The following is a 27,434-nucleotide window of genomic DNA, read 5'->3' on the forward strand; positions in this document are numbered from 1 at the left end:
CATTATATAAGTATTATTAAAAATGACTTGAGTAACATAGACTTATACATGTGGGGTTAGTGAAAACATACAAATGGACAACTTAGAAAATTATATTCTATTTGTAATGAGGGCAAAACAGTCACATTTCTCTCAAATCCTTGTTAAGCTAGATAGAATGATCACACGTCTAATTGATCCGATTAAATTTTTGCTATTGAATAAATGAATCGACAATTCTGAAAATTTGTTAGTTTCATAGTGAATCTCCTTTGCAAAATTCTTTAAGGGTTGCAAGGGCTTGTTTGGTTACATGAGTTTGGAAATTTCATACCTATGGAGTCATAATTCATAAAATTAACTGTCTAGTTAACTTGAATATTTGGAAATTTCATTATGAAAAAACTATTTGGTCAACGTGACTTTTGTGAATGTGAAAATGTTTAGTGCTTTCATAATAGGGTAAAATTTAGAGATTTCACCCTATACTCATAAATCTACAGATTTACGTTTTTAGTGTAAAAAGATGAATCTCTAAATTTCATGAATCTGGAAATTTTCACAACCAAACGAGTATAAATCTCGCATTCATAAATGGAGATTTCAAATCTTTAGATTCATGTAACCAAACAGGCCTTAATTCATGGACTTATGTTATAATTTTATGAACAATTAAATCTTGAATGTAAAAATAAAATTTATTTATTTATAAATATATACCTATTGTTTGATTCTCAACTATTAGATCATATTATGATGACATGGCATGATCTGAACCTTTAGCACAATCAGCATCGGCTGCTGCAAATAAAAATCCCTATTGAAGCAATGACAAAGGTAATCTCCTGTCAACCACACCTAACCCATCAGAAATGGCTAAAGCGATGCAAATGCATTAAATTTCATTCTTTCTTTTTCTGTGTTAGAAAACAAACCATTTTATTCCCATTTATGTACGGAATCTCTGGGAAGGCTTTCAACAAGTCCACAGTGGATTGGCTCTGGGAGATTCCTTGTTCCATACAACTTGTTGGAAAAGTGACTGGTAACTTCACTAAAAGTCTCAAAAATCAACATCATCTCTTTGAAACTTTATCCAACAACCCAAAACGACTTGGAATCTTCAAAAGACTAGGTGGGCAGCCCAAGGTATGAGGGAGAGAATAAGGAAACTAGGAATCTGTTTCGGCTTTGTTATATAAGGGTCTCTGCTTCAGTGGCTATGCATCAATCTTGAGAAAGAGAGAGAAGCAAGATGATGGCCAAGATCAATGGAACAAAGTTGCTAGTTTGCCTAGCTTTGTCTGTTATTCTTAATCTATTCTTTGTTCTTAATAATATCTGTCTTCGATGTTCGCCGGAGTTAACATGGAGTAGTGAGGCAGCGGCGGAAGCTGAAGCTGTTGCAGCTCTCTCATGCTCCGGCCATGGCAGGGCCTTCTTGGATGGGTTGGTAGTAGAAGGAAAACCTACATGCGACTGCAATTCATGCTATGGAGGACCCTCTTGCTCCCAGTTCTTACCTGGCTGTCCGGCAAACGTCGATAGGTTATTTCCTTTCGTTTACTTTTAATTATTCTCTTCCTTCTCTTCCCATAGATAAGATCATTGGAAAGGAATAAATAGTCTCGTAAAAGTATGTGCTCTTCTCAAACTTCTCCATTGCACGATTGAGCCCTCACGGAGTCACATTATTGTATGATGAAAAAATGAAAGGTGTGACAAGTGGAGATCCTCTCCAACCAAATGGACAATCCTTCCATCATACCACACTCACATAAGGCCTGACACAGCGCTTGTCTGTGCACCATGGGTAGACCGTATGTAAGTGTGGGAGGATGGGAGCATGTCCTACCCGAGTAGAGAAGATATGGAATCAGATGAGACCCCAATGGACCTTACATGAACCTTACCCTATTATCTGGTGAAGAAAATATGAGAGAAGCACAAGCCTCTACTTATTAGGACAGTGTATCTGAACTCGAAAGGAAAATATTGATCAAATAATAATGGATAAAACTTCTTTTGTCATTCTTTTTAAAACAAATAAATTAAAAATAATAATGAGACTTGAGACCTTACCTGCCATGGTGAGCCTAACAGTCTGAGACCTATGGCCCAAGATGTGCGGAAAAAATCCATTGTTGTCAACATTTATGTGCAGAGTAGTACATCTATCTAACAAATGGATGACTTCAGTTTAAAATCAAGCATTTAATCTCAACGTTCTATTTGGTATATAGGTACACCATTCTGCACACAGCAGAAGATTTTTTATTTTTTATGTTTTTTTCTTCCAAGAATCACGTGGATTTTTAAAAGTTGTTGTAAGGTTGTATAAGAAAACTACCCCGAAACTCTTGTATGAATCGAATTTGCCATTTTGAATATTAAGCTTCATCATCATTTCCTATTAGGAAATCATAAGAATCTTAACTTAGGTGTTTCGATTGTGCAGTGGGGATCCCCTCTTCTTAGAGCCATTTTGGATGCAGCATGCAAAGAGTAGCGCAGTTGTAATGGCTGGATGGCATAGGATGAGTTACAGAATGGATGACACTGGTTCCTCCATCTCACTAGAGCTTACTAAGGTTATTTTGCAACTACATGCAATGGTTGGAAATGCAGTAACTGAAGGAAGGTTCATAGTTTTTGGTACTGGTTCTACACAACTCCTCCATGCAGCAATTCATGCCCTCTCCCAACAGGGTTCATCCTCTCCTGCACATGTCGTCGCAACCACCCCCTTCTATCCGGTTTGTCCTGCCCCATTAATCTAGAAAGCATACGATATCAGGGTTCCGATTTAAGCACAAACTTGCTTAAAACATTAAACCCTGAGTATCTAGTTTGGAATACCCAGACCGTCCAGCTCATACATCAACATAGGAATCACAGCCTTAGTTCTAATGAATTATTCTGGCTTAAATTCCTTGGCAGCACACACGTACCTCTACTGGTTACAACTTACTGGTTCATTAAATGTATCTGTTGCAGGTATATGAATTACAAACAGATCTTTTCAATTCTATGGACTTCAAATTTGAAGGAGACACTTCTCTTTGGAAGAACTCATCATCATATTCATCCAGGGATATAATTGAATTTGTAACTTCCCCTAACAATCCTGATGGCCAACTTATGAAGCCGGTTCTTGAAGGTCCATCTGTCAAGACAATTCATGATCATGCATACTATTGGCCTCATTTTACTGCAATCTCAGCTCCTGTAGATGAAAACCTCATGATCTTCACCATATCTAAGATCACTGGACATGCAGGCAGCAGATTCGGGTAGTTCTCTCCACTCACAGTTCAACTCTTTCTGCTATCACTGCTATTAGTATATCAGTATCACATGGGGAATCAATTTGATCTGTAGGTGGGCACTGATAAAAGATGAAGCTGTTTATCAGAGGATCTTAACATATTTAAATCTGAACACTCTCGGTGTTTCTCACGATACTCAGCTAAGAGCCTTAAAGCTTCTGAAAGTAGTGCTAAAAGAAGGAATCTTCGAATTTGGATACCAAACAATGAGGACGAGATGGGAAAGACTGAATAAGATCTTATCAGCATCAACTCGCTTCTCGATTCAGAAGCTTGAACCTCAATATTGCAGTTATCTTCAACGAGTCACTGGCCCTTCTCCAGGTAATTCTTTCACCCTCAACCGTGCCAATGCGAACTTACCTAGGCCCTTTTATTGTCTTAGTTGTTAATGTCCTCTGAATCTCCACTGTTTACCACTAGTACTAATTTGCTGTATTGGTTCTTCATGGAAGTAAACACAGAATAAAGTTTAGAATTACAATTTGGTTCTTCATTTGACAGCTTATGCATGGTTGAAATGCGAGAGGAAGGAAGACCTAGATTGCCTTGCTGTTCTCGGAAATGCAGGTATCATTGGCAGAGCTGGTAGCTTGTTCAATGCTGAAAGCCGCTATGTTCGTCTAAGTCTCATCAAGAGCGAAGATGATTTCAATTTATTGCTGCATCGGATGGATGCATTGGTTTCCAAGGAGGAAGGTGCCAAAATCATATGAAGAATGAAATCAATCAGTTACCACTTTACCAGAATACTCTCTCTAAAGCAGCCATGTCCTTTGATCTATGTATGATATATTGTAAACCTTCTTGTAGCTAGATGCATTGAAATTATCATACCTTCTTGTAGCTAGATGCATTGAAATATCTGCTAATGAAAGAGCTTAATTTCATGCATGGTCATGAACTTGATTCTTCCCAATGGATGCAACAGAACGCTGGACATCTTTGATGATTCTCAGTGTCTTCCAGGGTATAGGTGTAACGTGACCACCCTCCAAAGGCTGGTTCAGGCACACATCACTAAACTCTGTTTTCATCCCATCAGCCATTGATACTTAGCCATTAGATGAGTAGCAGGATTGGAATGCAAATCAGCAACGACATATTTTTTGGCAGTCTGAGCAGCACCCACTTCTACTTCTGTGCTATTTTCAAATATTAGTACACAGAATTTACATCTAAGAAAGACTGGCAGGTATATCACTTAGAAACCCTGAAAGGCAAAGGGAGACTTCATTCCCACAAATACAAGTGAATTTTCTCTCCCCTCAACATGCAGGGAGCTTTACAAGGGGCATACATAAAAACAGAAAATTAAAACAAGCAGCAAAATTATCATACCCCATTAACTGGAAGTAAAAGCAGCCTTACAACAGATATAAATACAAAATTGACTGATAAGATGTTACACTCATACAGAAACTGGTCTCTTTTGACTTGCTGATTGTCTATGTTTTAAGATACTAAAGATTTGTTTCCTTTTCAACAAAAAACAGAGGAATGCCAAGATAAAAGCAGCAACAAGAAGAATTTCCAGGTGGATCCTTCCAAAAACCCTCAACAGTCCAAGTTGGTTGTTGTCATTACAATTACTTCTCGATTGCAGCTGCATCGGTGGATCTTCTACTGGATCCAGAACAAAATCCACACTCATGGCTTCATCTTCCAGTAAAATACGTGTGCTCTTTGATTTGTAACCCGGCATTGTAACCACAACTGCAAGGCATAGTTTTTAAATTCAGACTACAATTTTATTCAGAAATGGAGTCACTTGAATGCAAAATATCAAAAAGAGACATACGCAACATGTTTCGTGCACATTCTTAATACAGTACTTTTTCGTTTCGGCATCACTTCATATCAATTTTAAATGAATTAAAACAGATACCAATTGGATGTGATCAAACAACAAACTCTGATCATGGACCCGTGCTGCTTATACATTGTGATACACAACGTTGAGAAATGTCACAAGGGATAGAGTAACATGCCTCATAGCAGATCATCTACAAGCCTTGCTCTTCTTAAGCTATATTAGTTTAGTCACCCTATCCAAAGCCGAAACCCCCCCCCCCCCCAAACCAAAAAAAAAATAATAATAAAATAAAATAACCAACGCAAGAAAAGAAATAGAGATTCCAGTGGTTGTGATACAAAAAAGTGGCAATACACAAAAGAAGACATTCTAGAGTAAGTTGAGTTGAGTCTTATAGAGGGTTTGCAGAAATCCAGGGCTCAGAAACCCTGCTTAGGTTCCTACGGGCCCCCAAGTATTAGATAACTCAAATATGCAAAATCACCAGAACCGTACAAACCTACGCTGGAAGGTGGATGTGGATTTGGTTAGGACACAAAAGTCTTATATCTTTTGTATGGGAACAGAGTTGGAAGCAATCATAAGCTATACTTATGGCTCAATTAGAAATCCTCCATAATCTGATCTGAGGTTGTCTTCTTCAACCTCCACAACTGTAACCAGCATCAATGTCTCTTGACTTCAAGTGATGAAACTCAACCATAAGCATTCAACCAAGCTGAAACTTGGAGACTCACGTCCCTACTAGTTGCAAGTAATAACCATACCGAAATTATACAAGACTACAAGAAATTTCTGCTACTGAACCTGGTGTTGTCACAGGAAAAGTCTCAGTGGAAAGGCAGCACTCCTGGTAAAATAGGTAGGAATGAAAATCCAGGGCGAAAATCACCCTATGGTGTATGACCGTGACTGAATTTTAGGAGGAATAGTAAGAATGGCTAAAATTTGACCCAGATCCAGTTGGTAGCAGACTTGCAGCACCACCCAGAATAGAATATTAGCAGTAATAAGGGACGCAAAAAACAGTAATAAAGATAAGGAGAAACAAGGGAGAGGAATGATCCATGGAAAGGGATATAGAAGAAATCAGATCTGAGAAGGAAAGAAGATCAACTGAAGAGAGGCGGAAAGAGCGAGACAACAGCTCTTGGCAACCAATGGAATCAACTTCTCAACTCAAAAAAATTTCACCTGAGAATCTCTGTTTTTCAGCGATGGACTACAGGCATCTAGTTAAAACTTGCAAAGAAGAAATGAAAACTTACTATAAAACTGGATCAAAATTTGACTTACTTGGGCTCAATAACTGAAACAAACTCTTACATCCTACTTGCTCTTAATGACTCTAACAAGATAAGTAACCATAATTAGCCCAATGCCTTAACTGCATCCTGTTTAAAGGAGAATATATACCTTCATAGCTCTCGCCTGGAGCAAGCAGGCGGTGGTAATCACCAAACGATCCACCAGCCTTCACCTGCAAATTTACAACTAAAAGGTATAAAGACAGATTTTGAAACAGTTACTAGAGATGTTAATAAACACTCATACATCAGAATGATGTGTTAGTTTGACTAATAAGCCTGTCAAACAATGCTTCCAATTCTGAGACTATGTCTAAAAATTTACGTGATATAGCTGTCTAGAAAGCTCCAAAAATTATACATTTTCCCTGAGGGAGGGGGAGGGTGGGGGGCACACAGGAAGCAGGGGACAGCATTCAGTGATTCTGCCTGCAAGACATCTTCTACCAAAAGTTGCCCTACATAGGTAGATAATGGCCCTTCAACATATTTAAGGTATATAGGCACACCACACTCAAAAACTCGAATGTGCACCAAATATTTTGTATGGAATAACAACTCCAATGGCTACAGAAATACAAGAGAACTGTCAGCTCCTGTGGACAGGACTGTGCCCATCTAAAAGACCAAGCCCTCTTTGCAGACAGATAAATTATGCTGAAGTTTCATGATGACTTTAAAAGATTTAGGGTACCTATAATCTGGCAAACTTTGCTACATTCAATCACTACAAAGCTTACAAGCCTCAATCATCTTCACGCAGGAAAATGTAGAAACCAACTAAGAATGACTCCTCCAACAGTGGCTCATCCTAGTACCTTTTCACTGCACATCCCAAGGACGACTTTCAAGGAAACAAATGATATGAAATGGTTGAGGTACACACCGTGTAATTTATTCCCTTGATTGCGATATGAGCAGGCAAAGGTTGTCCATTATCTGAAGAAAAGATCTTCCCATGTATTCCTGTCTGTGTAAGCAGATAAATGCACTGAATCAGGAGAAGGTAGCTCACATGATATCAGTTTTAAGCTACAAAGGATTTATTTACAATTACCTTTTAAAAATAACAAGGACTTGACATAAGAAAGTAACATGTTCAATTTGAACAGGATTTCAGAATGTTAGCTGATGTAGTGGCATACGGGCATTTTAGTTACATGGTATTTTTGTAATTAGTTACAGAATATATTGTGGAAATATACTTATGAGAAGGAATGATTGTATTCAACCAAATTTGGTAGTTGCACACTTGCACCAATCTAGGACAAGCTCCATGATAGCTCCTTGAGGTGGCATAGTCATATTCAACAGAGCTCATAGAAGCACTAGTAAGGTAGAACAACCAAATTCAGTTTGATGAAGCTAAACGGGGTAAGCGCATAACTAAAATGAACATTGGAGAAGCAGTAAGAAAAGATATGCATATAATAGAGTTTGATCCAAGTATGCCCAGAGTTCTTTTTGGAGCACAAGGGCCTGTGTTATGGACCCCTTAGAGGGGGAGCGCCACCTTTACTTCTTTCCTTCTCTTATTTTATTTTTCTACTTCCTTTGTGCTTCTCCTTATTATTCCATTATTGTCATCGCTTCTATTGGACCCATGAAGCTGACCAGTTAGCATATGATTATGGTATGTACACTGCCAATCGCTTCTACAGGGTCAAGTATTGCTGGCCTCCTGACAATTCGCCTTTTCCTCTCTCTCTCGGTCTCTATCTTATATTGTTTAACAGTGATTCAGATGGTCACATGTTAAGTTTATGGTTAGAAGCTGTTAACCAACCGTACATATTTGTTCAAGCATTCCAAGTTGGATAAGGATTGATCATAAAGAAATGAATAAGAATTCAGATGGTCACATGTTAAGTTTTATGGTTAGAAGCTGTTAACCTGCCGTACATATTTGTTCAAGCATTCCAAGTTAGATAAGGATTGATCATAAAGCTATGAATAAGAATTTTTTAATGTTTGCCTCGCTTAAAATAGGCCAAAACTGCTGTTGCCTCCCTTATGTGGCAAATTACGTCTAACCCACAACTTAGACAGTTTCAGTTAGTGCCCAGTGAAGTCCCAATATGGAATGACCAAACTACATTCCCAATGTCAAATTACTAAAGTAACTTTTTTTCTCATACCATACGGTGGGTGAAGGGATTTTACTTTCACCCAGCTTCTTTCTACACCTAGCAGAAAACCACCACCTCCACCCTCGAAAAACCACCCCTACCCCCACCTTCCCCCCGGTGACGACTGACGACAATGGCGTTGCAATTACAAGGAGAGAGATTGCTTTTTTCTAATCTCAATTAATCCAACAGATTTATCCTCTCTCTATCGCTCCCACACCATTATAGCCTCAACCTAGGAGAATTTTATTTCTATCAAAAAAAATCTAGGAGGATTTTATGGCCGGAAGAAGGTAACAGCCACTAATGTCCTAAAGAAGGGTATTTCAATCTGGGAGGGACCTCACAAGCTTCTCCCTGGATCTCAGAACCCTAAAACCAGAAAGGATCAAAGCCCACCAACACAAGCACAGAGGAGGTGATGATGAGGAAGCCGAGGAAGGAATCGTAGCATCTGAAGAGGAGGATTGCTCGTCCAAAATGCTTCCTGAGCTTCTTGGGGAAATCACCCAGCAAGTCGAGACCAGCGAAGACAGCTAGCCGGTCCGGAAGAACATTGTCTACTGTGCATCTGTCTGCAAGAAGTGGAGAGATGTCAAGTGATTGAATGGGGATAGTGGTGGTTTCTTGGGGGTGGCAGCGGTGGTAGGTGGTTTCCGGCAAGGTGTAGGAAGAAGATGGGTGAAAGGGGAATCCCTTCACCCACCTAAGGATCACATATGGTATGAGAAACAAGGTCTTAGTAATTTAACATTGGGAGGGCATTTTGATCATTTCATTTGGGGCTTAACTGAGCACCAACTGAATCTGTTGAGTTGTGGGTTAGACGTAATTTATGCCACATAAGGGAGGCAACTAGAGTTTTGGCCTATTTTAAGTGGGGAAATGTAAAAACCCTATTTATAATAATCTTAAAAGAATTATCTATCAATTTTCAGATTGTCTATGAATTAGAATAAGGAAGCCGGACATTAAGATGTTATGATCAAACCTACTTGCGTCATCGTGAACACTTATCATGTCATGTCATGTGCTGCTCACACTGGTCAAAACTTGTGCAAACTACTGGAGAACTGGTGAGAACTAGGATGATCAAAAATGGAAAAACTTGGTGTTATTTCTGGTCACAAGAATTACCGTGGTCACTCAATAACACAATTTAATTAAAAAACATGGACAGAAAGGGGCCCTATTTTTTAAAGGTAGTGTAGACTCAAAAACCTAGTATTTTACATTACTCTGTTTTAAGTAAAGTGATTCAAAATTATCAGACTCCGAAAATGAATAGTTGGGAAGTAAAGATGCATCACAGTTCAGAAGGGAATGTGAAAAGTGTGATAGATGATGCTACTATATGGCTGGCCCAAAAATAATTCGCAAGACACCTCACCTTAACAACACTTGCAACGAGATTCAGCATACTCATCTTGTTGAACTCCCAAAGGGAATGAAGCTGCAACATTGAAAAAAAAAGGATAACAAATGAAACCATGCAATATGTGGATGAATGTTCCAATGAAATAAGCTATACACATTTGAATACAAAACATTAACCAATATAAACAAAAGACTGCTTTGTACCACAAGTTGAGTGAGCAAAGCATATTGTTCTATACCCAACCTTGTTATTCAACAGAACGAAGCTTTGGACAAAAACATTGATTTCTAACCCAGACACTAGAAGGCTAAGAAGTCGCTACTTAAGCATTGAAAGCGATACACCCTCGAGATTTACTCTAGGCTTCTAGCAGCAAAAGTTCAAACAAATAAAAGCATACAGGGTCTGTCAGCCTTATTGGGGGACCTCCTGATGGTCCCCTTTTTGGTCACCCTCTTGTCGGCAGAAACTGGAGAGGCCAGAGCTTTCCAAGTTCTTTGCTGAAGGGGGAGGCTGAAGTATGGCTGTAAGAAGGGGCTGTAAGCCTGTAACAAGGTTGATACAAGAGGACAGAGTGAAAATGTGGTTCAGCTCATGTGCAGCTAGTGGCCTTGCTAGGAAGCCTCTAGAGTATCTCCTAGTTTTTAATGCTCATCTTTTTTTATTCCAAGGCAAGATTATTAGCCTATCCTTATCCAAGGAAGGATTTCTGGTTCTGGTATTTGATCTGCTACTGATTTTTTTAAAGCATCTGTACAATTGAAGAGCCTGCTTTTGTTGATCGATTGTTGAACAACCTGGTCTCATGCGGGTTCCTGCCATTGATTGAGAGAAGTGGTGCAGGAAGAAATGAATAGTTTAGATCTTGGATCAAGTTTGACATTGAATATCACTGATTGGAGGAGAATGACCTATTTTGACACCAGTTAGTTTCTTTAATGCTGATTAGCAGTTTTTTTTTTTTTTAATATTTTGTTATCAGAAGGATCCATGTAGCCAAACCTATTTAGTTGGGCTTGGGACAACGCTGAGTTGTTGTTTCCTTTAAGGTTTCAGTTTTTTCATGGTCATCTGCTAAATAATCATCAATGAATCTAACTCAAGTACTCTAGGAAGTATCAGAAGGATCCATGTAGGCAAACCTATTTAGTTGGGCTTGGGACAACGCTGAGTTGTTGTTTCATGGTCATCTGCTAAATAATCGTCAATGAATCCAACTCAAGTACTCTAGGAAGTATCAATCTACATCATAAACAATGTACAGCAAAAACCACACTTAAAAGAGCTAACCTCTTTTGCATTTGGCCATTTGTTATCACTAATCTCCAAGGTCAATTCAAAACAGCCTGCATGAATATAGTTCCAATCTTGCATACCACCATATATAGGGTACCTGCAATGTGTTTTCCCTCAAACCAAATTCCAGAGCATTGAAATAAGAAATTCTTTTTTTGTGTGTGCATTTCTTTTGGTTGGTTAGGGTGGGAGAGGAGTTTATAGAACTGTGCAGACAGAAATGCATTAGCAAATTTCTAGTCAGGCAGCTGGCACTTTTTGTGAAATGAATAGCATACTTAGTGTCTTTATCATACCAAGATGCTCCATTTGTTATTCCTCCTTCAAATTCCTTGCTCAGTGACATGTTGTAGTGGGAGTGACTGTACACACTTGCCATATACCGAAATGCTTTGTCATCAGGACACGCATAGTACTGTTTCCTGAAAATGCACATTGAATTAGAACTCTGAAGGAGCAGAAAATGCATTAAATAAAAAGAACAAACTGTTGGTGCAACCTAGAGGGGGGATGAATCAGTTGCAACTAGTGGATTGTCCCAAATTTTCAAATTGTTTGGAAATACAAGGTAAATTGAAAATTCAAATGAATTTAAACAATGACAAATAACCACAACACAAGATTTATAGTGATTCGACTTTACAAGTTTACGTCTACTCCTTTCTTGGCCTCAAAAGAGATTTCCACTAGTGATTCTCTTTCAATACAATGGGTAGAGAATCAAACCCTTACAATCTTTGTTATGGGGCAAGAGTACCCTTTACAATCTTTGTTACCCTCTTCAATCTTTATTCACGTGCAAGAGCACCCAAACAATCTTTGTTAACGGGAAAGAGCACCAAAAACCAATTCTAATCTATCTAGACTTAGAATTGAAACAGTTACAAGAGAAGGATGTTACCTAACAAAAGGTGTGACACTTTACCTCTTGTGTGAATGTGATGCAATAAGAGTTGTATGCTCAAGATATGAAATGCATGCACTACCAAAGACTTCAATCACCTCAAGCATGACTTCCACAAGCTTACTTAACACCTTGGTATGTTCTTCAAGGTTGGAGAGAGGGTGAGAGGCAAAACCCAATACCTTTCTTGTAATTTGAGAGCTTGAGATTACATGGGGAGTAGTTGATCAATTGGTAAAGTTCAAGGTCTAAAATGGGGTAAATTGGGCTTATATAAATGGCCTTTGAGTGCCTTAGCCCAAACCCCAATGGATAGAAAACAGATAGATTTTAATCCAAATTTCAATCCAGACGGACGTCCGTCTGAAAATATAGCCGTTTGAAAAATATAGGCATTGCAGATTTTTTACTAGATGTCCGTCTGATCAGACGAAATCCGTCTGAGCTTATGTGACCAGACGGAAGTCCGTCTGAGGCACAGAATGCACATTTAGGTGCATCCAGGGATTTGATTGGGTTTTTGGTATTTCTAACCAACTCTAAGCCTCATACACTCTCCTAACATGTCCTAGGTCAGTTTAATGACATGGTATGTGTATAATTGAGTGCAATTACATATGAATGTACATGAAGTGACTTAAGTCCTAATTTGCTAAGTCTTCTTGCTTGAGCTTAAGTTGATGATCATTCATGTTCTTAAGTCTTCTTGTACTCCATTCTTCATGTTCATCTTAACTTGGACTTGGTCTTGGCCTTGACTTGGGCTTAGGCATTTGGCATTGAGTTGGATTTGGTCCACTTGCTCTCATATTGAACTAGACAAACACAACTTAGTATAGCCATTAGTAATTCACGTTTGTTATCATCAAAACTAATGGAGGCTGATGTAGCTATGTTGATATGGCATTTCCCAACAATTTCCCCCTTTTTGATGATGACAAACACATGAATAATGGAAAATATGAATATTCATTAATAACAATAATTACTCATTCATATGTATGTTATCACATGTTTTTCCAATGAATTATCTAATTCACACAATTCTCTCCCCTTTTTGTCATCAACAAATAATATAAGGATATGCTTCCCCTCAAATAACTCTCCCCTTTTGTCATTAACAAAAAACGAGAAAAGAATGGAATTCTCCCCCTCAAATAACTCTCCAAACATATACTCCCCCTTAATTTTAATGCATAAAAACCAATTCTCTCCCTCACATATGCATTCTCCCCCTACATGAATGCATAAAGGAAAAGATAACACCACACTTTCCCTTAATAGTCTTTTTTAGGGTCCTTAACAACTTTGGACAAGACTCCAATTAAGTTGTCCCTATTCATGTCATTTGTTTCATTTAAGCCCTTATTATCATTGTTAATGGAATTACGACTATAGGAAGAATTTACCTCAAGGTCTTCTTGTTCTTCCTTGGACTTTGCCATTAGAGCCAAGTTGATTCTTTCTTCATCGGTCTCCTCCTTTTCTTCTTCATCATCACTGGTGATGTAGGATATTTCAGCCATATAGGCTTTCTTCTTTTCTTCATTCGAGCACTCGGATTTGATGTGACCCGATTTCCTACACTTAGAACAAGTGACATTAGAGACACAGGTTCTTTCCTTAGAAAGATTTTTACCTTTGTGTTCTTTTGAGGATTCTCCTTTGTGAGGATGCTTTCCTCCTTTCTTTTTGAGAAGTCTCTTGAACTCTTTGGCAATTAGGTAAAGCTTCTTCTAAATGTCCAAATCTTCTCCTTCACTTTCACTTTCTTCTTCCTTGGTGGCACTTTTTAAGGATATGGAATTCTTTCTTCGATCCTGTTGCACACTTGCTTGCTTGTCCTCTTCAAGCTCCGCTTCATGAGCAAGCAAGGATCCCATAAGCTCATCAAGGGTGATTTTTTATAAATTTCCTGCTTATTGAATGATGATCTTTTTGGGTCTCCATGAGGGCAAAAGGGCCCTTAGAATTCTTCTTGTTACATCCTTATTTGCCAACTCCTTACCAAGGCTATACAACTTGTTAACAATGTTAGTAAATCTAGTGAATAAGGAAGTAATATTCTCATCATCTAACATTTTGAATTCTTCATATTGAAGCATATAGACATCTAAGTTCATCTTTTTGATGTTGTCGGTCCCTTCATATGTGACGACCAACTTATCAAATATTTCCTTAGCACTCTTACAAATTCCACATATATTGTAGGCTCTTTCACTTAAAGCACATTGCAAAAACATTTTTGCTTTGTGGTTTAATTGAATTTTAACCTTATCGGTTGAAGTCCACTTGGCTTTGGGTTTGGGTATTTTATTGCCTTGTTCGTCTACTTTAAGAACTTCATATGGTCCACATGTGATGATGTTCGAAACATCAAAATCATGTGCCCAAACAAAATCTTCAAACCTATTTTTCCAATAGGCAAAACCTTCTCCATCAAAGTATGGAGGTCTAGAAGTGTTAAGTCCTTCGGTTCTTGAAGGAACTTGGTCAAAAAGAAAAGCCATGATATTTTTCTCTTTTAGAGATTGATTTCAATCTCAAATTGAACTCCTGCTTTGATACCAATTGTTGGTGCAACCTAGAGGAAGGTGAATCGGTTGCAACTAGTGGATTGTCCCAAATTTTCGGTTTGTTTGGAAATACAAGGTAAATTGAGAATTCAAATGAATTTAAACAATGACAAATAACCACAACACAAGATTTATAGTGGTTCAACTTTACAAGTCTACGACCACTCCTCTCTTGACCTCAAGAGAGATTTCCACTAGTGATTCTCTTTCAATACAATGGGTATAGAATCAAACCCTTACAATCTTTGTAACAGGGCAAGAGTACCTTTTACAATCTTTGTTTATCCTAGGGCAAGAGCACCCTCTTCAATCTTTATTCATGGGCAAGAGCACCCAAACAATATTTGTTAACGGGAAAGAGCACTAAAAACCAATTCTAATCTACCTAGACTTATAATTGAAACAGTTACAAGAGAAGGATGTTACCTAACAAGAGGTGTGACACTTTACCTCTTGTGTGAGTGTGATGCAATAAGAGTTGTATGCTCAATATATTAAATGCATGCACCACCAAAGCCTTCAATCACCTCAAGCTTGACTTCCAGAAGCTTACTTAACACCTTGGTATGTTCTTCAAGGTTGGAGAGAGGGTGAGAGGCAAAACCCAATAGCTTTCTCGTAATTTGAGAGCTTGAGATTACTTGGGGAGTAGTTGATCAAGGCAAGGTTCAAGGTCTAAAATAGGGTAAATTGGGCTTATATAAATGGTCTTTGAGTGCCTTAGCCCAACTCCCAACGAATAGAAAACGGATAGATTTTAATCCAAATTTCAATCCAGACGGACGTCTGTCTGAAAATATAGTCATTGCATATTTTTCACCAGAAGGATGTCCATCTGACCAAACGGATGTCCGTCCGAGGCACAGAATTGACATTTAGGTGCATCCAAGGATTTGATTGGGTTTTTGGTATTTCTAACCAATCCTAAGCCTCATACACTCTCCTAACATGTCCTAGGTCAATCTAATGACATGATATGTGTATAATTGAGTGCAATTACATATGAATGTACATTAAGTGACTTAAGTCCTAATTTGTTAAGTTTTCTTGCTTGAGCTTGAGTTGATGATCATTCATGTTCTTAAGTCTTCTTGTACTCCATTCTTCATGTTCATCTTGACTTAGACTTCATGTCCATCTTGACTTAGACTTCATGTCCATCTTGGCTTGGTCTTGGCCTTGACTTGGGCTTAGGCATCTAGCATTGAGTTGGATTTGGTCCACTTGCTCTCATATTGAACTAGACAAACACGACTCAATATAGCCATTAGTAATTCACGTTTGTTATCATCAAAACTAATGGAGGCTGATGTGGCAATGCTGATATAGCATTTCCCAACACAAACCAATCCAGCTTTTTATGGCTCCAATATCCCAAACAATGTGCATCATTTTTTTCTTCTTTTATTATGCTTTGATTGATTAAAAGAAGTGTTCTCTGATAGAAGGATCAGAAATGACAAAAGCTTGTCTATTGTTAGACCTGAAATCTCAACACATCGATAAAAAAAATTGAAGAGAATCATTTCAAGTCCTTCGGAATATTGTCCAATTATGCAGTGAGCCAAGGAAAACTACTACTTAGGTCACATTGCCAAAGAGACATTAAAAAAACATTGGGGAGCCAGAATAAACTTATGCTGCAGAAACCACTTTGTCAAATGACAGTGTTTCCTGCATAATATCAAAAAAACATCTTCGATTTGGCATGAAGAAGGATATTATATTACAGCCCTTTTCAAGGTCACATATAGGAAGCATATCAAATCACATAGCCTACGCTGGATATAAAGCTGAGAAAAGGGGAATGTTGTTCAGAAATGATAGCACTGACAGATACTATTGGATGCTTAAACAAAGACTTTTGCACAGTAAATATAACATGATATGTCCAAACCAACCTCACGTGGCAAAACAAAAGAGCTTTGACTGCTTTCAGCTCTTGAAATGTGTTAATATTATAGCTTAAGGACTGAAGTCTTTAATAAAAGACTAACATATACTAGGTAAATGCAAAAATGAGAATGTTACCTTTTATCCTCAGATCCATCCCATGGATAATTTACAACCAGTGCACCCTGCAAATGATGAAAAAGAATAATAAAAGAAATTCATTTAGGAGGGACCATAACAGCAAACAAGACGAAGGGAAAGAGGTTGAAGAGAAGAGAGAAGAAGGAAAAAACATAAAATAGAGGAAATTAAGTTTTGCACAAAGAACACTTGAGGAGAGATCAATTGCCCCCGGGAACCCCATAATTATTAATTTAAGTAGTCATGTGCAATATTACATTAGAACCCCCATATTAACATGAGACCTAGAGAGGTCAAAACATGCTTCTTTACCAGAGAATAGATATTATACGTGCATAACTCCCCAAATAAGGTAAAAAAACTCTGGAGAATTGACCCCTTTGTGAAAGCATCAGCTAAATGGGTTCCCTGACTTCACAAATGGTCTGCAGATATATCCAGAGTCTAATTTCATCTTAATAAACTTTGTATATAGCAACCTAGTTGTCACAATACAGCTAGATGGATCCACCAGTCTTAAACCCTGTTGGGCACTTAGAGAGCACTATGGAGTTTTGTCATTATTGTTGGCAATATTTATAGTCATATCACTCATGTGGCAATGGATTGTGATGAATTAGAGGAGTTGGAATGGTCAAACAGTCAACTACAGTGTGACAGGGATAGTTTAATCATTTTTTAGTGTTACAAGGTGACCTGAACATGTGGACTTTTATTAGGTCCTTGTATAGTGTTTGGAAGAGGCCCAAAGCAGCAGGTGCAAGATTGATGCATCAAAAGTTGGACAAACACAGGTTTGAGCAGTCGTAGTGTGTATAGAGTAATATTTGGAAGCTTTACTGATAGGTCTGGGTTAAACACTCTTCATGGAAATTGTAGATCGTCGAGGTGGTTCTATGCAACTTGTTTCGTGTCATTTTGATACCAGATGAAGAACTTCTGGAGTTTTTCGTACAGTTGTGCAAAAACAGAGCAAAATGAGGGAGGCTCAGTGTTTTGGCAAAGTTTACATTGATTATGTCATTTGTTCTCAGTAGAACTGTTTTTATTCGAATTGCTCTAGTCATAGAGATCCTTATGAGATCTGTTTGGGTCAATTTGGGTGAAAAATGAAGGTTACAGGAAAGATTCTGTTTGGAGACTTCTGATTGGTCTGAAGAACATAATCTGATATTTAATGGATGGCCAAGACAAAGATTCTGTTTCAACACATTTGGTGAAGAAATGCATGAAGTAATGGATTGAGTGGAAAAGATTCCATCAAAAAGAATCATATTGGCCAAGTGCATGCACCACTACACCAAGTTGGAGATTTTCAGTAATTACGAGAAAAACCCCGAAACTTACGTGGAATAATTCTAAAACACCCCGTCATGGTTTTGATAGTCAAACTTCAAATGGCTGTAACTAAGTCGTTTTTAATGCCTTTTTGGAAGAACTTTTCTTTTAAGAGATTGGGTATTTTTTGAGAGAAGCCAGTTTTAACATTATATGAGGTCAGAACACTGATGAAATTTCTGCTTGACGCTCAATGACTTCGGAATGAAGATTGTTCAAGCAGTGGAGAGTACAGAGGCATAGGATCCATTTATTAGAGAATTAAGGTTGCTGGGATTACTCATTCAGAGGTAATCTAATTCTTGAAACCCTAGTTTGTTTTCAAAGTCATGTTTAACATGAAGAACCTAGGCCATTCATGTAATTGGAGGAATTTGAATTTTCTAGTTTCATATTGTAAACCTAGCAAGAAGACTTTCGAGGACTGCTATAATAACTAGACATGCAGCCCAGCAGCCTAGGGTACTACCAGCAGCATTAGAGGTATAATTCGATAACAGGGATATTTTTGTAACGTGGCAGTCCCACTCAAGCCCAGCAGGGCCAAATTGTAATTAGGGGTTTGTTAGGAATCCAAATCTATTTTTAAATTATGTTTTAGAGTTTGTTTCTATTTGGAAGTTAGTCTCTTATCTCTTGGAGTTGATTTTTTTCGTTTTTCCTTTTATTCTTTTTTGGGAAATTAGTTGAGTTCTTATTTAGTAAGTAATTGTTAACTTAAGTCCAAGTTGTGGGGTAGTTGGATCCCTATAAGATAAGGAGTCCCAAGTTGAGTTGAAATGTCTTGTAACTTGGCTATAAATAGTCTCTTCGATTATGAATAAAGCAGGTTGGATTATTTGAGTAAATCAAAGGCTTGGGCCATGGGGAAGGAAACCCTTACGCCCTGGGCTGGAGAGTAATTCTCAAACTTCAGAAATTTCCAACAATCATTCAACTTCTACAGTAGTGCACACGCAAATCACAGCAGCCCAAGTAAGTGAAGATCACCCCCCTCCATCGCATCTTCCCTCTCTCACTTCCCCTTCAGTTCCAGCTAGCTTCCAGCCTGTTGCTCATCCTCTCCATCAACCGCAAGGCATCCTGCCCCCTCCCCTGTTCTGTGCATTGCAGAAACATCACCCAGCACACACCCGCGGTTGAACATAGACCAGCAGAAAGTTTCAGAAAAAATCTGCAACTATAAAAGCCCTTCTGAGATCTGAACCCTAACTCTATTGCTGTTCAGAACCCTCCATTGATCAGATCCATTAGGAATTAGATCTGCAGCTTCAAAGCAGCAAGCTCAGTCCCTTTTCTACCCTAACCGAACTACCTAGAAACCCCAGTTTTATGCTGGTTCTTATCTAAGAAGACCCTGAAGGTCTAACCCAAACCCAGGGTTACATCAAGATGAAAAACTACTGGAAATTCTTTAAGATTCCCATCATAAGACTGTTAAATATGAGTATATGACCTGCTTCACAAATCAGAAGCAAGGTTATTCTAAGCCACAATCCCCAATAGAATGAGCCCAAATTGGGATTGAATGGAAAGGATGTCTTATGGATGCTATGCTAAGAATTGGTTCAAATCTGATGGTGATAATGTAAGATATGACATCGACTGAGATTAGAAAGTATAGGTTCCAAGATGAAATCACTTGATGGAGGCTGTAGAAGATGGAACTAATGAAGGGAATGTGACATGTAACAGTAGGCTACTAAACCCAGCAGGGTTTGTGTGGTTGAATGGTGGGTGGAAAGGGTTCAGCAAATAACAATCTGTTCACTACAGTCTCTCATAGCTGTTCAGATGAGGGAACAGCAGCACAACAGCTTGAAGATGGAGTTATCTCAGTTGAAGGCCTTCTTCCAAACAACAGCAGCAACATGATCAGTTCTAGCAGGGATCGAACAAGAGAAACACAGCAGGGAACAAGTAGATAAATAAAAGCGGACACAGTAAAAGATTCATTCATCTTGTCATCTAAAAGAAAATTTCCACTAAGAAGATTCTGACAAATTTTATGCACACTATAAGGTTTGACCAGACATTGAAATTGCCCCTCCCTTGTCTGAGTAGAGAAAAAAAAATGCTCTTTCCTCCCCAATACAAATAAGACTACAGGAACTGAACAAATCAACTTCAGGATTTTGTCTTATTTCTTAAGTGGTCTACATAGGTGGAGCAAAACAGCCATATAGTGTTGTAGAAAATCTTAATGGTTCTCAATAAGAGATCTTCCATGTCACACCAACAGAACTTAACAAATGCCACACAAGTAAGAGACCAAAATTATATAAAAGAAATATATTCTTAATGTTAAAAGGTTGAGAATGTAAGAAATATACCCCATGCAAACTGGCAGAGCCTGTAAAACTCTTCTTTTTCAACCAACTCATTATGGCTTTTGTCTCAGGTTGGCGAGAGTCCAGATTGTCATTTAAAGGGAAAAACTGCATTTTATGTAAGCTGATATTTTTAATTCAAAAATACCCAGGAAAAATCCAGAGAAAGTGAGCCAAGTGAGATTAACAGCAACGAGTACAATGTAAATAAATTAAATCAAGCATTTTCTGGTAAGAACTGGAAGTGCATTAAAAAAAATGCTCACTTGATCTGGAAAATCTCGATTTAGATCAACATTATTTGCATTACCACGCCTCCTAAGTGAAAAGCCATCAGGATTCATTGTAGGAAGAATATGGAGACGAACATTTTTTATAATCAATGTGGCCTACAGAGAGAATTTCAAAACCAAAAAGATGGTATTTCAGCATTTCAGGACATGGGGAAAAAGAACGAAAGCACACATATATGAGGACTTGAAATTGTACACAACAATTAGATTTGATTTGAAATGGATGAAGTAGTCATTTATACACAATAAATCAATAAGCAATAAATTGTATCCAAACCAACGAGGACACCCACACACGCACGGAGTTTAAACAAGAAAATGCCTAAGAGAGACCACTTTTCCTACAAAGAAGAAGTCATCCAGGATTAATATCCTACTGAGAATACTCAAATATTTATGGGTGTTACAATCATTGTCTAGTTTTGTCTTTGCTTGGAATTCAAGTAGTTGCATTTGAATTCATAATACAGTATGAATAGTATCTTTAAGGAGAGGTTAAGCATGACCTCCCATACTCCTCCTTTATTCACTCTCTTTCATCTTCTTCTATAAACCCTAGGTACTGGATCTCAGATTCTCGGTAAAGTAAATTACACAAGTCAAATTGATAGAGAGCTCCAATTGGTCCAAGCCTGTTTCTCCTTCACTGGAAGATAGAGATTTAATAACTTGCTGAAGATATCGAACCACATCAGCTAGCACACAATCAACTTGTTATAGGCCTAATAGGTAGCATGTGAACTAGAAATAAGTACTTATGAGTACTTCAATTTCAGAATAGGCTTGGAAAAGTGACTCACTAGAGTTTCCGTGTATCCATCATGAGGTCTTATTCTCTCCCTTATTTCAAGATTCCTTTTTATGTAATGTTTAGTAGTCTGGGCCTATTATAGGTATTCTTGTACTTTCCTTTCACTACATTATATACCAAACTGTGAGTCTATTTTTCTCTCTCTTCTATTGCAAACACCGGCTTCCTTTAGGTGATATTGTTTCAATGCGGAACGACAAAATGATTTCATTAAAGTCAGAAATCAAGTACTTAAGGTAGTGAACAGTCACTAAGAAAACAGAAAAACAACTGAACAATAAAAAGAATATGACGTCAATTCTTTACATTATGCTATCCGGTCTTATAAGAATAAAGGTAACAAGCTCTTAATTTTCTTCAAACACAAAAGTTAAAAAGAAATGATAAAAGCAGGTGGACCACCCAGTGGCAAGAATTATAAAGTAGTGGTGCAATATTAATGAGACAAAGAGAGGATAATACCAATGGATTCTTCATAAAATTATCACATAACCAATTTGCCAGAAGTAATAGTAGCTCACGGCCAACAGGTTCATCTCCATGCACATTTCCTATGAACTGCAGCATAAGGGAAACTAATTTATGTTTGACACTATTTCATGAAGGATAAAGTGACTAAAACACTTCATCATTTACAAAGAAGAAGAACATCGAAACTACTCATTTATCCATTGCTTGTTTGAAGCCCAAAGATGGACAGAAGGTGCAGCTAAATAGCATCCATAAATGGTGAACTTTTGAAGTAAATTATAAATCATTAGTTTGAATCAAACAAGCCCACATCCCATTTATGGATAAGGATCAGTAACTATGAAAAATGCACACAATCTGCTGATGTGTTTGGAATGGAACAAAAGAATATCAGAAGGCGAAAAAAGGCCACTGGTAAGCAGGTGCAAGTCTATCGATCTTACTAGAAATCAATACTAGAGTTTAAGATGTTTTTCTTTCTTCAGGTTCAAGCCTTAACTTGAGAATGGGTGGGATTTCTACACTTAGTATTGATTCTTTGTTTTCTTTGCAGTTATTTGTCTCTATGCCTCCATTTCTCAATTCTTTTGAACTAATTGTTTCATCAAGGCTTATTTCTCAGTATTATTGATATTCAACGAGTTCCGATCTGTTTTCATTTGATTTTCAACTTCTACTTTATATATTCCACTCATCATAATTGGGTCCAGTCAAAATGCAATTTTTTTATGATAATCAGACATATTCAGAGAGCTAGAAGAACCGGCCATCTCTTTATATAACATGTAACATAATGAGGAGACCATGACCCACTTGCACAAAACTATAACACTAACATTGGACATATGTGGCAATCACAAGTCCTTAGATGTCTCAAACTTTTCCTGTATCCGATGGGCGTAAGGAAAAATTCGATAATCAATAACCACATCAATCAAATTTTTAAACATTCCTATAGCCGATGGGTGTAAGGAAAAATAAAAAATAATTATCATTCATTCATGTCTTATCCGATGGGCGTTGACATAAAAGAATGATATACTTATCAACAATCCTAGCTTATCCATATGATTAACCGATGGGTGTCATCATGTCTAAGCATTGGACAATCGATAAAACATACAAAACACATATATCTAAATGCTCAAACCCATGCTCCCACTCTTTGTAGGCAATACAACAATTTATAAATCAAATATAGTTTATGATTTCATTAACAATTGAAGTATAAACAAGATAAATTCAGTTTATACAAAAGAATTAATATAAGCCAAAAATTAGGAATATCATGGCTTAAGTCATTCACATAAATACGGCTTAGAGCCAATATTAATTTGGCTTGAGCCAATTAACTTTGATGGTTTGGCTTGGCAATTAAGAGTCAAGTTTGGTGAATACGTAATAGAGAAGTAACATTTCATTTCTCAAGAAAGGAAGAAACTTTTCATTAAACAATTATTCTCAAATTCCAATAGAGCATTTATTACACTAAATGACAAAACATGGAGTCAACACAATTCTTTAATCTCCTCTTTCAAACTCCCATACGTATGATTCTTGGGATCTCTCTTTTAACCAACAAACAAATTCCGAAGGACAACACAATTTAACTTTGGATTAAAACAAGGAATCTTTCAAAGTTAAACAAGAACAGTTCATATAAAAATAAAGAAATCTATGCAAAGCCATCATGCTTGTGCTTTTAGAGATGAAGATCTTCCTTTTCTTGAGAAATGAATGGTTACTTCTTTATTATGTATTCACCAAACTTGACTCCTAATTGCCAAGCCACCTTCTTGGCTTGAGTCAAGCCAAGCTATCAAAGTTAATTGGCTCAAGCCAAATTAATATTGGCTCTACGCCATATTTATGTGAATGACTTAAGCCATGATATTCCTAAGTTTTTGCTTATATCAATTCTTTTGTATAAATTGAATTTATCTTGTTTCTACTTCGATTGTTAATGAAATCATAAACTATATTTGATTTCTAAATTGTTGTATTGCCTACAAAGAGTGGGAGCATGGGTTTGAACATTTAGATATATGTGTTTTGTATGTTTTATCGATTGTCCAATGCTTAGACATTGGACAATGCTTGGTATTTTGAGCTTCTAAAGATCAAGATCTTCCTTTTCTTTATATCATTTCTATAAGGTTGGAATATATCTTCAAAGAGTGGTGCAAGATCTTCCTTTTCTTTATATCATTTATACAATGTTGGAATATATCTTCAAAGAGGTATGTTAATTCTATTATGATATTGTCAATTTGTAATTTCTTCTTTTATAAATTAAATAATCTTGATTCTATGTTTTAGCTAGTTTTTCTAAAAGCACAAGCAATCAGGGTGCTCACCCCACCTAGACAGGTATACCATCACTTGGCATTTTGAGCTTCTAAAGATCAAGATCCCTTTGTCTGTGTGACTTTGAGATATTTATATCTTTAGGGTGAAGATGATCAACCATAAAGTCCACCATAAGTGAGATGCTAGCCCACTAATGCTCATATCCATAATGCCTTTAAAACTTACCTTAACAATTGCTAAAAAGCCCTCAAAAGAATTAGAAAACAAAAATTACAGAACTACCATTAAAATAAAACAAAACAAAATTGGTTCTGCAGAAAATAGAGAAGAAAATAGATAGGTTTTTACTAACATATAAAAACAAATTTGCAAAACCATTTTATCGATAAATCCTTTCAAAAGGCAATCTGTAGGTACACATACACTTTCGTAATTGTCAAGTCACTGGCAATGGAGCACTAATCACTAAGATCAACAGTTCAACACTCAACGTATACATAATCTTTACATGGATGGACTCCACAAATTCAAAGTGTACTAACCATAGAGAGACTAGTCCTCATATCACCCATAGTCTGAACAATTTTAACTTGCACCCCTCAAACCCATCATAGTCCAATAATGTATATTTACACAACAATACATTATGATGGGTGCGGTCAAGTCAAGGACAACAAAGTGGTTCAAATCGGATGATCATCCATAAAAACAATCCAAACAATCCAATGGACCAAATAACCACATAAATCTCATAAACAATAAATGCCACATATAATCAAAATAACCTTACAAGTGTCCAATGTGAATGTGAATAGTAATACAATGACATGTGTTGGGCCACACAATTCCTATAGTTTTACACCTAAGAGCTGAAGAGCACACAATCAATTATCTTACCCATCAAGAACAAGGAAGGACAAATGTTTACTAAGAGCATTTCAGGAAAGAAATACGATAGAAACTGATTCATAATAAGTAAATAAGAGGGGGAAATGATAAACAAGACTCACCTTGAAGGCAGGTTCTGCCTCTTCCAGCCCTGGCTTGTCAGATATTTCCATCACCCACTATGACCCAAAAACAAGTACATCAATCAAAATTTAAATATGCTATGCATTTAATGAATGATTAAAGAATGAAAGTAGTGTGATGTCATTATTACCAGTGGAACTCCTTCCACACTCTTCCCAATACTGGTTGATGATTGCAATAACCCCTCAAAGAGAGAAACAAAGCACAAGTCAGTATTGTTATTAAGGCATGGCCAACCCAAAAACACCATATGTTGGAAACACTAAATAAACAAACAGTTGTAAAATAAAAAGGTAGGGGGATCTTATTCATCGGAAGAAAAAAAAATGAGTTTCAAATTTTTCAAGTTTTACCATGTTGCATTATGAAGACTAGCATGAGAAATGAAGCACAACACATGGTTTTATGGCATAACTAACCCAAACACCATAAGTTGGAGCTGTTAAAATAAACAGATGGTTTTCAAATGGTTTTCAAACTTTAAAGAGTTTCATATTGTTAAATCTGTCGTAGCTTGAATACACAACATATACACTAACTTCCAAAATATAATTAGTTAATGATATTTTTTTAGATGCATTTGTAGAGAATTTATAAAACTAACACTTAGCAGGGAACTTTGTCAGATCACTGCCATAAAGTTCTCAGGATATTCTCCCTAAAACAAAGGTGGATTCCATACTGAGCATACCCTCCATGTACATATACACATCACGAATCTAGTATACCAATATATATAGCCAATGTAGGCATCAACCATTAGTAAACCAAGACAAAAAAATGTATAAATTCAACTATCTCATAGGGGTGGGGGCAAAATAACTATCAAAGAGCCTTGTTGCGTAAGCAAGCGTTTGTTATCCATATGAGACCCTCCCTTCAGGAAAAGAAAACCAAATGAGAACTTACCTATAGATCCTCGAAATATGACTACATCTTTGACCAAACTGTTTTACGGCTTTCTCTAGTTCAACGTTAGTCATATATCCACGAGCAACATCAATCCTGCAGAGCACTAAGAATGTTGAATTGTTGTCCAAGTTTATTTTTCATTTTATATCCTCAAAATTATATAAACTTTGCTGACTTAGAAAATTTACTTGGAAAAGGAAAATGAGAACATTCCAAAATAACCAGTAAACATACCCGGTTGTGGACTGTTTGTCTTCAGACAACTTCCGAGAAGAATAAGCAAGACTGTGATCCATACATCCTGATAAACATCAATAAGAATCAGAACAAGTAAACCAGCGTATAGTTAAAGCTAATCGCACAACAGAAAACCATTACAAATCAGCACAACTTCGAACCAAACGACGTCCAAATTAATGATTCTAGGGAGTATAGACAAGTATAAGGTAAACAAAACTTAAACCGTGTGAAATAGAAGAAAAAAAATGTGAAGCTCTAAGAACACTAATCAAAAACCGATACAGTTATAGCAGAGATGAAACCTGAGAAATTCGAATTACGTTCTCCGCCTCTGGCTGTTGCGGTGGTGGATAAAGAAGAAAAGCAGATGGCCATAAAGAGGATGAAGACGGAAGAAGATACGGAGAAATCCATTGATGGCCAGACAGGGGCATTGAGCTTGGCGGATCTATTGACTCCGACGGTCCCTATTTCAGTGTTGTGTTTCTTTTTTTATTATTATTACTTTTTGTATAAGCTCTTTCTTTTCTTTTTTTCTTTTTTTCCTTTTTTTGAAAAGCCCTATTTCAGTTGAACGCGGCAGACCGCCACTAAGTCTATACTCTAAAAGAGTAGGAGGTTATTACCAAAAATAAAAAATAAAGAGTAGGTGGTTTTCTTTACCGGTTTACCCCTTTCTTTCTCGAGTTATTTACTTCACATGCACTTTGACCCAAAAAACAAAAAATACGCTAAAACCCGAGGCACCTTTTACCGGGGGAAAAAAATGGAACCTTCGGATAAAATCATTCTTATTAATTTACCCAAAAAATATATATAGATATTGAGTTCTTATTAATGAATAATATAATAACAAATTTAAAATATATTTTTTGGTATAATTTTAAAAATAATAATAACATGTCATCTATGGAATTGGCATCTTTGGAGTTTGGAGCCTCTATGGTCG

The 27,434-nt window shown here is 37.1% G+C and overlaps 2 protein-coding genes across 3 annotated transcripts; one reads left to right on the forward strand and one right to left on the reverse strand.

Annotated features, from left to right (window-relative positions):
• Positions 1-1,080: 1,080 nt before the first annotated feature.
• LOC149027354 (tryptophan aminotransferase-related protein 3-like) lies at positions 1,081-4,316 on the forward strand. The gene is made up of 5 exons (XM_089162061.1): positions 1,081-1,527; positions 2,438-2,735; positions 2,977-3,272; positions 3,361-3,632; positions 3,813-4,316. The coding sequence occupies exons 1-5, from the start codon at positions 1,235-1,237 to the stop codon at positions 4,022-4,024; spliced, it is 1,371 nt and encodes a 456-aa protein (XP_089018187.1). The 5' UTR covers positions 1,081-1,234; the 3' UTR covers positions 4,025-4,316.
• A 15-nt stretch (positions 4,317-4,331) lies between these two features.
• Positions 4,332-26,970, reverse strand: SOL1 (carboxypeptidase D). Of its 2 annotated transcripts, none has more exons than XM_089162052.1 (15): positions 26,788-26,970; positions 26,480-26,546; positions 26,243-26,338; positions 25,464-25,494; positions 25,312-25,368; positions 21,983-22,078; positions 20,683-20,805; positions 20,420-20,524; positions 16,746-16,792; positions 11,531-11,656; positions 11,229-11,331; positions 9,951-10,013; positions 7,318-7,401; positions 6,541-6,604; positions 4,332-5,024 (listed from the first exon to the last, which is right to left on the reverse strand). In XM_089162052.1, the coding sequence occupies exons 1-15, from the start codon at positions 26,897-26,899 to the stop codon at positions 4,720-4,722; spliced, it is 1,479 nt and encodes a 492-aa protein (XP_089018178.1). In that variant the 5' UTR covers positions 26,900-26,970; the 3' UTR covers positions 4,332-4,719. The 2 variants fall into 2 exon arrangements, with proteins under 2 accessions (XP_089018178.1, XP_089018171.1); XM_089162045.1 differs by having other exon boundaries at positions 26,243-26,348.
• Between the last annotated feature and the right edge of the window lie 464 nt (positions 26,971-27,434).

This window comes from Hakea prostrata, chromosome 1 (genome assembly GCF_041222555.1).
Source record: "Hakea prostrata isolate BN-2017 chromosome 1, UWA_Hpros_2, whole genome shotgun sequence".
NCBI classification, from domain to species: Eukaryota; Viridiplantae; Streptophyta; class Magnoliopsida; order Proteales; family Proteaceae; genus Hakea; species Hakea prostrata.

Coding starts and splice junctions, on each gene's coding strand:
- LOC149027354 (XM_089162061.1), top strand. CDS start 1,235: ATGATGGCCAAGATCAATGGAACAAAGTTGCTAGTTTGCCTAGCTTTG. Junction 2,736..2,976: donor CAACCACCCCCTTCTATCCG/GTTTGTCCTGCC, acceptor TATCTGTTGCAG/GTATATGAATTACAAACAGA. Junction 3,633..3,812: donor AGTCACTGGCCCTTCTCCAG/GTAATTCTTTCA, acceptor TTCATTTGACAG/CTTATGCATGGTTGAAATGC.
- SOL1 (XM_089162045.1), bottom strand. CDS start 26,919: ATGCCCCTGTCTGGCCATCAATGGATTTCTCCGTATCTTCTTCCGTCT. Junction 26,349..26,479: donor GACAAACAGTCCACAACCGG/GTATGTTTACTG, acceptor CAACATTCTTAG/TGCTCTGCAGGATTGATGTT. Junction 11,657..16,745: donor GATGGATCTGAGGATAAAAG/GTAACATTCTCA, acceptor GTGCATTTTCAG/GAAACAGTACTATGCGTGTC.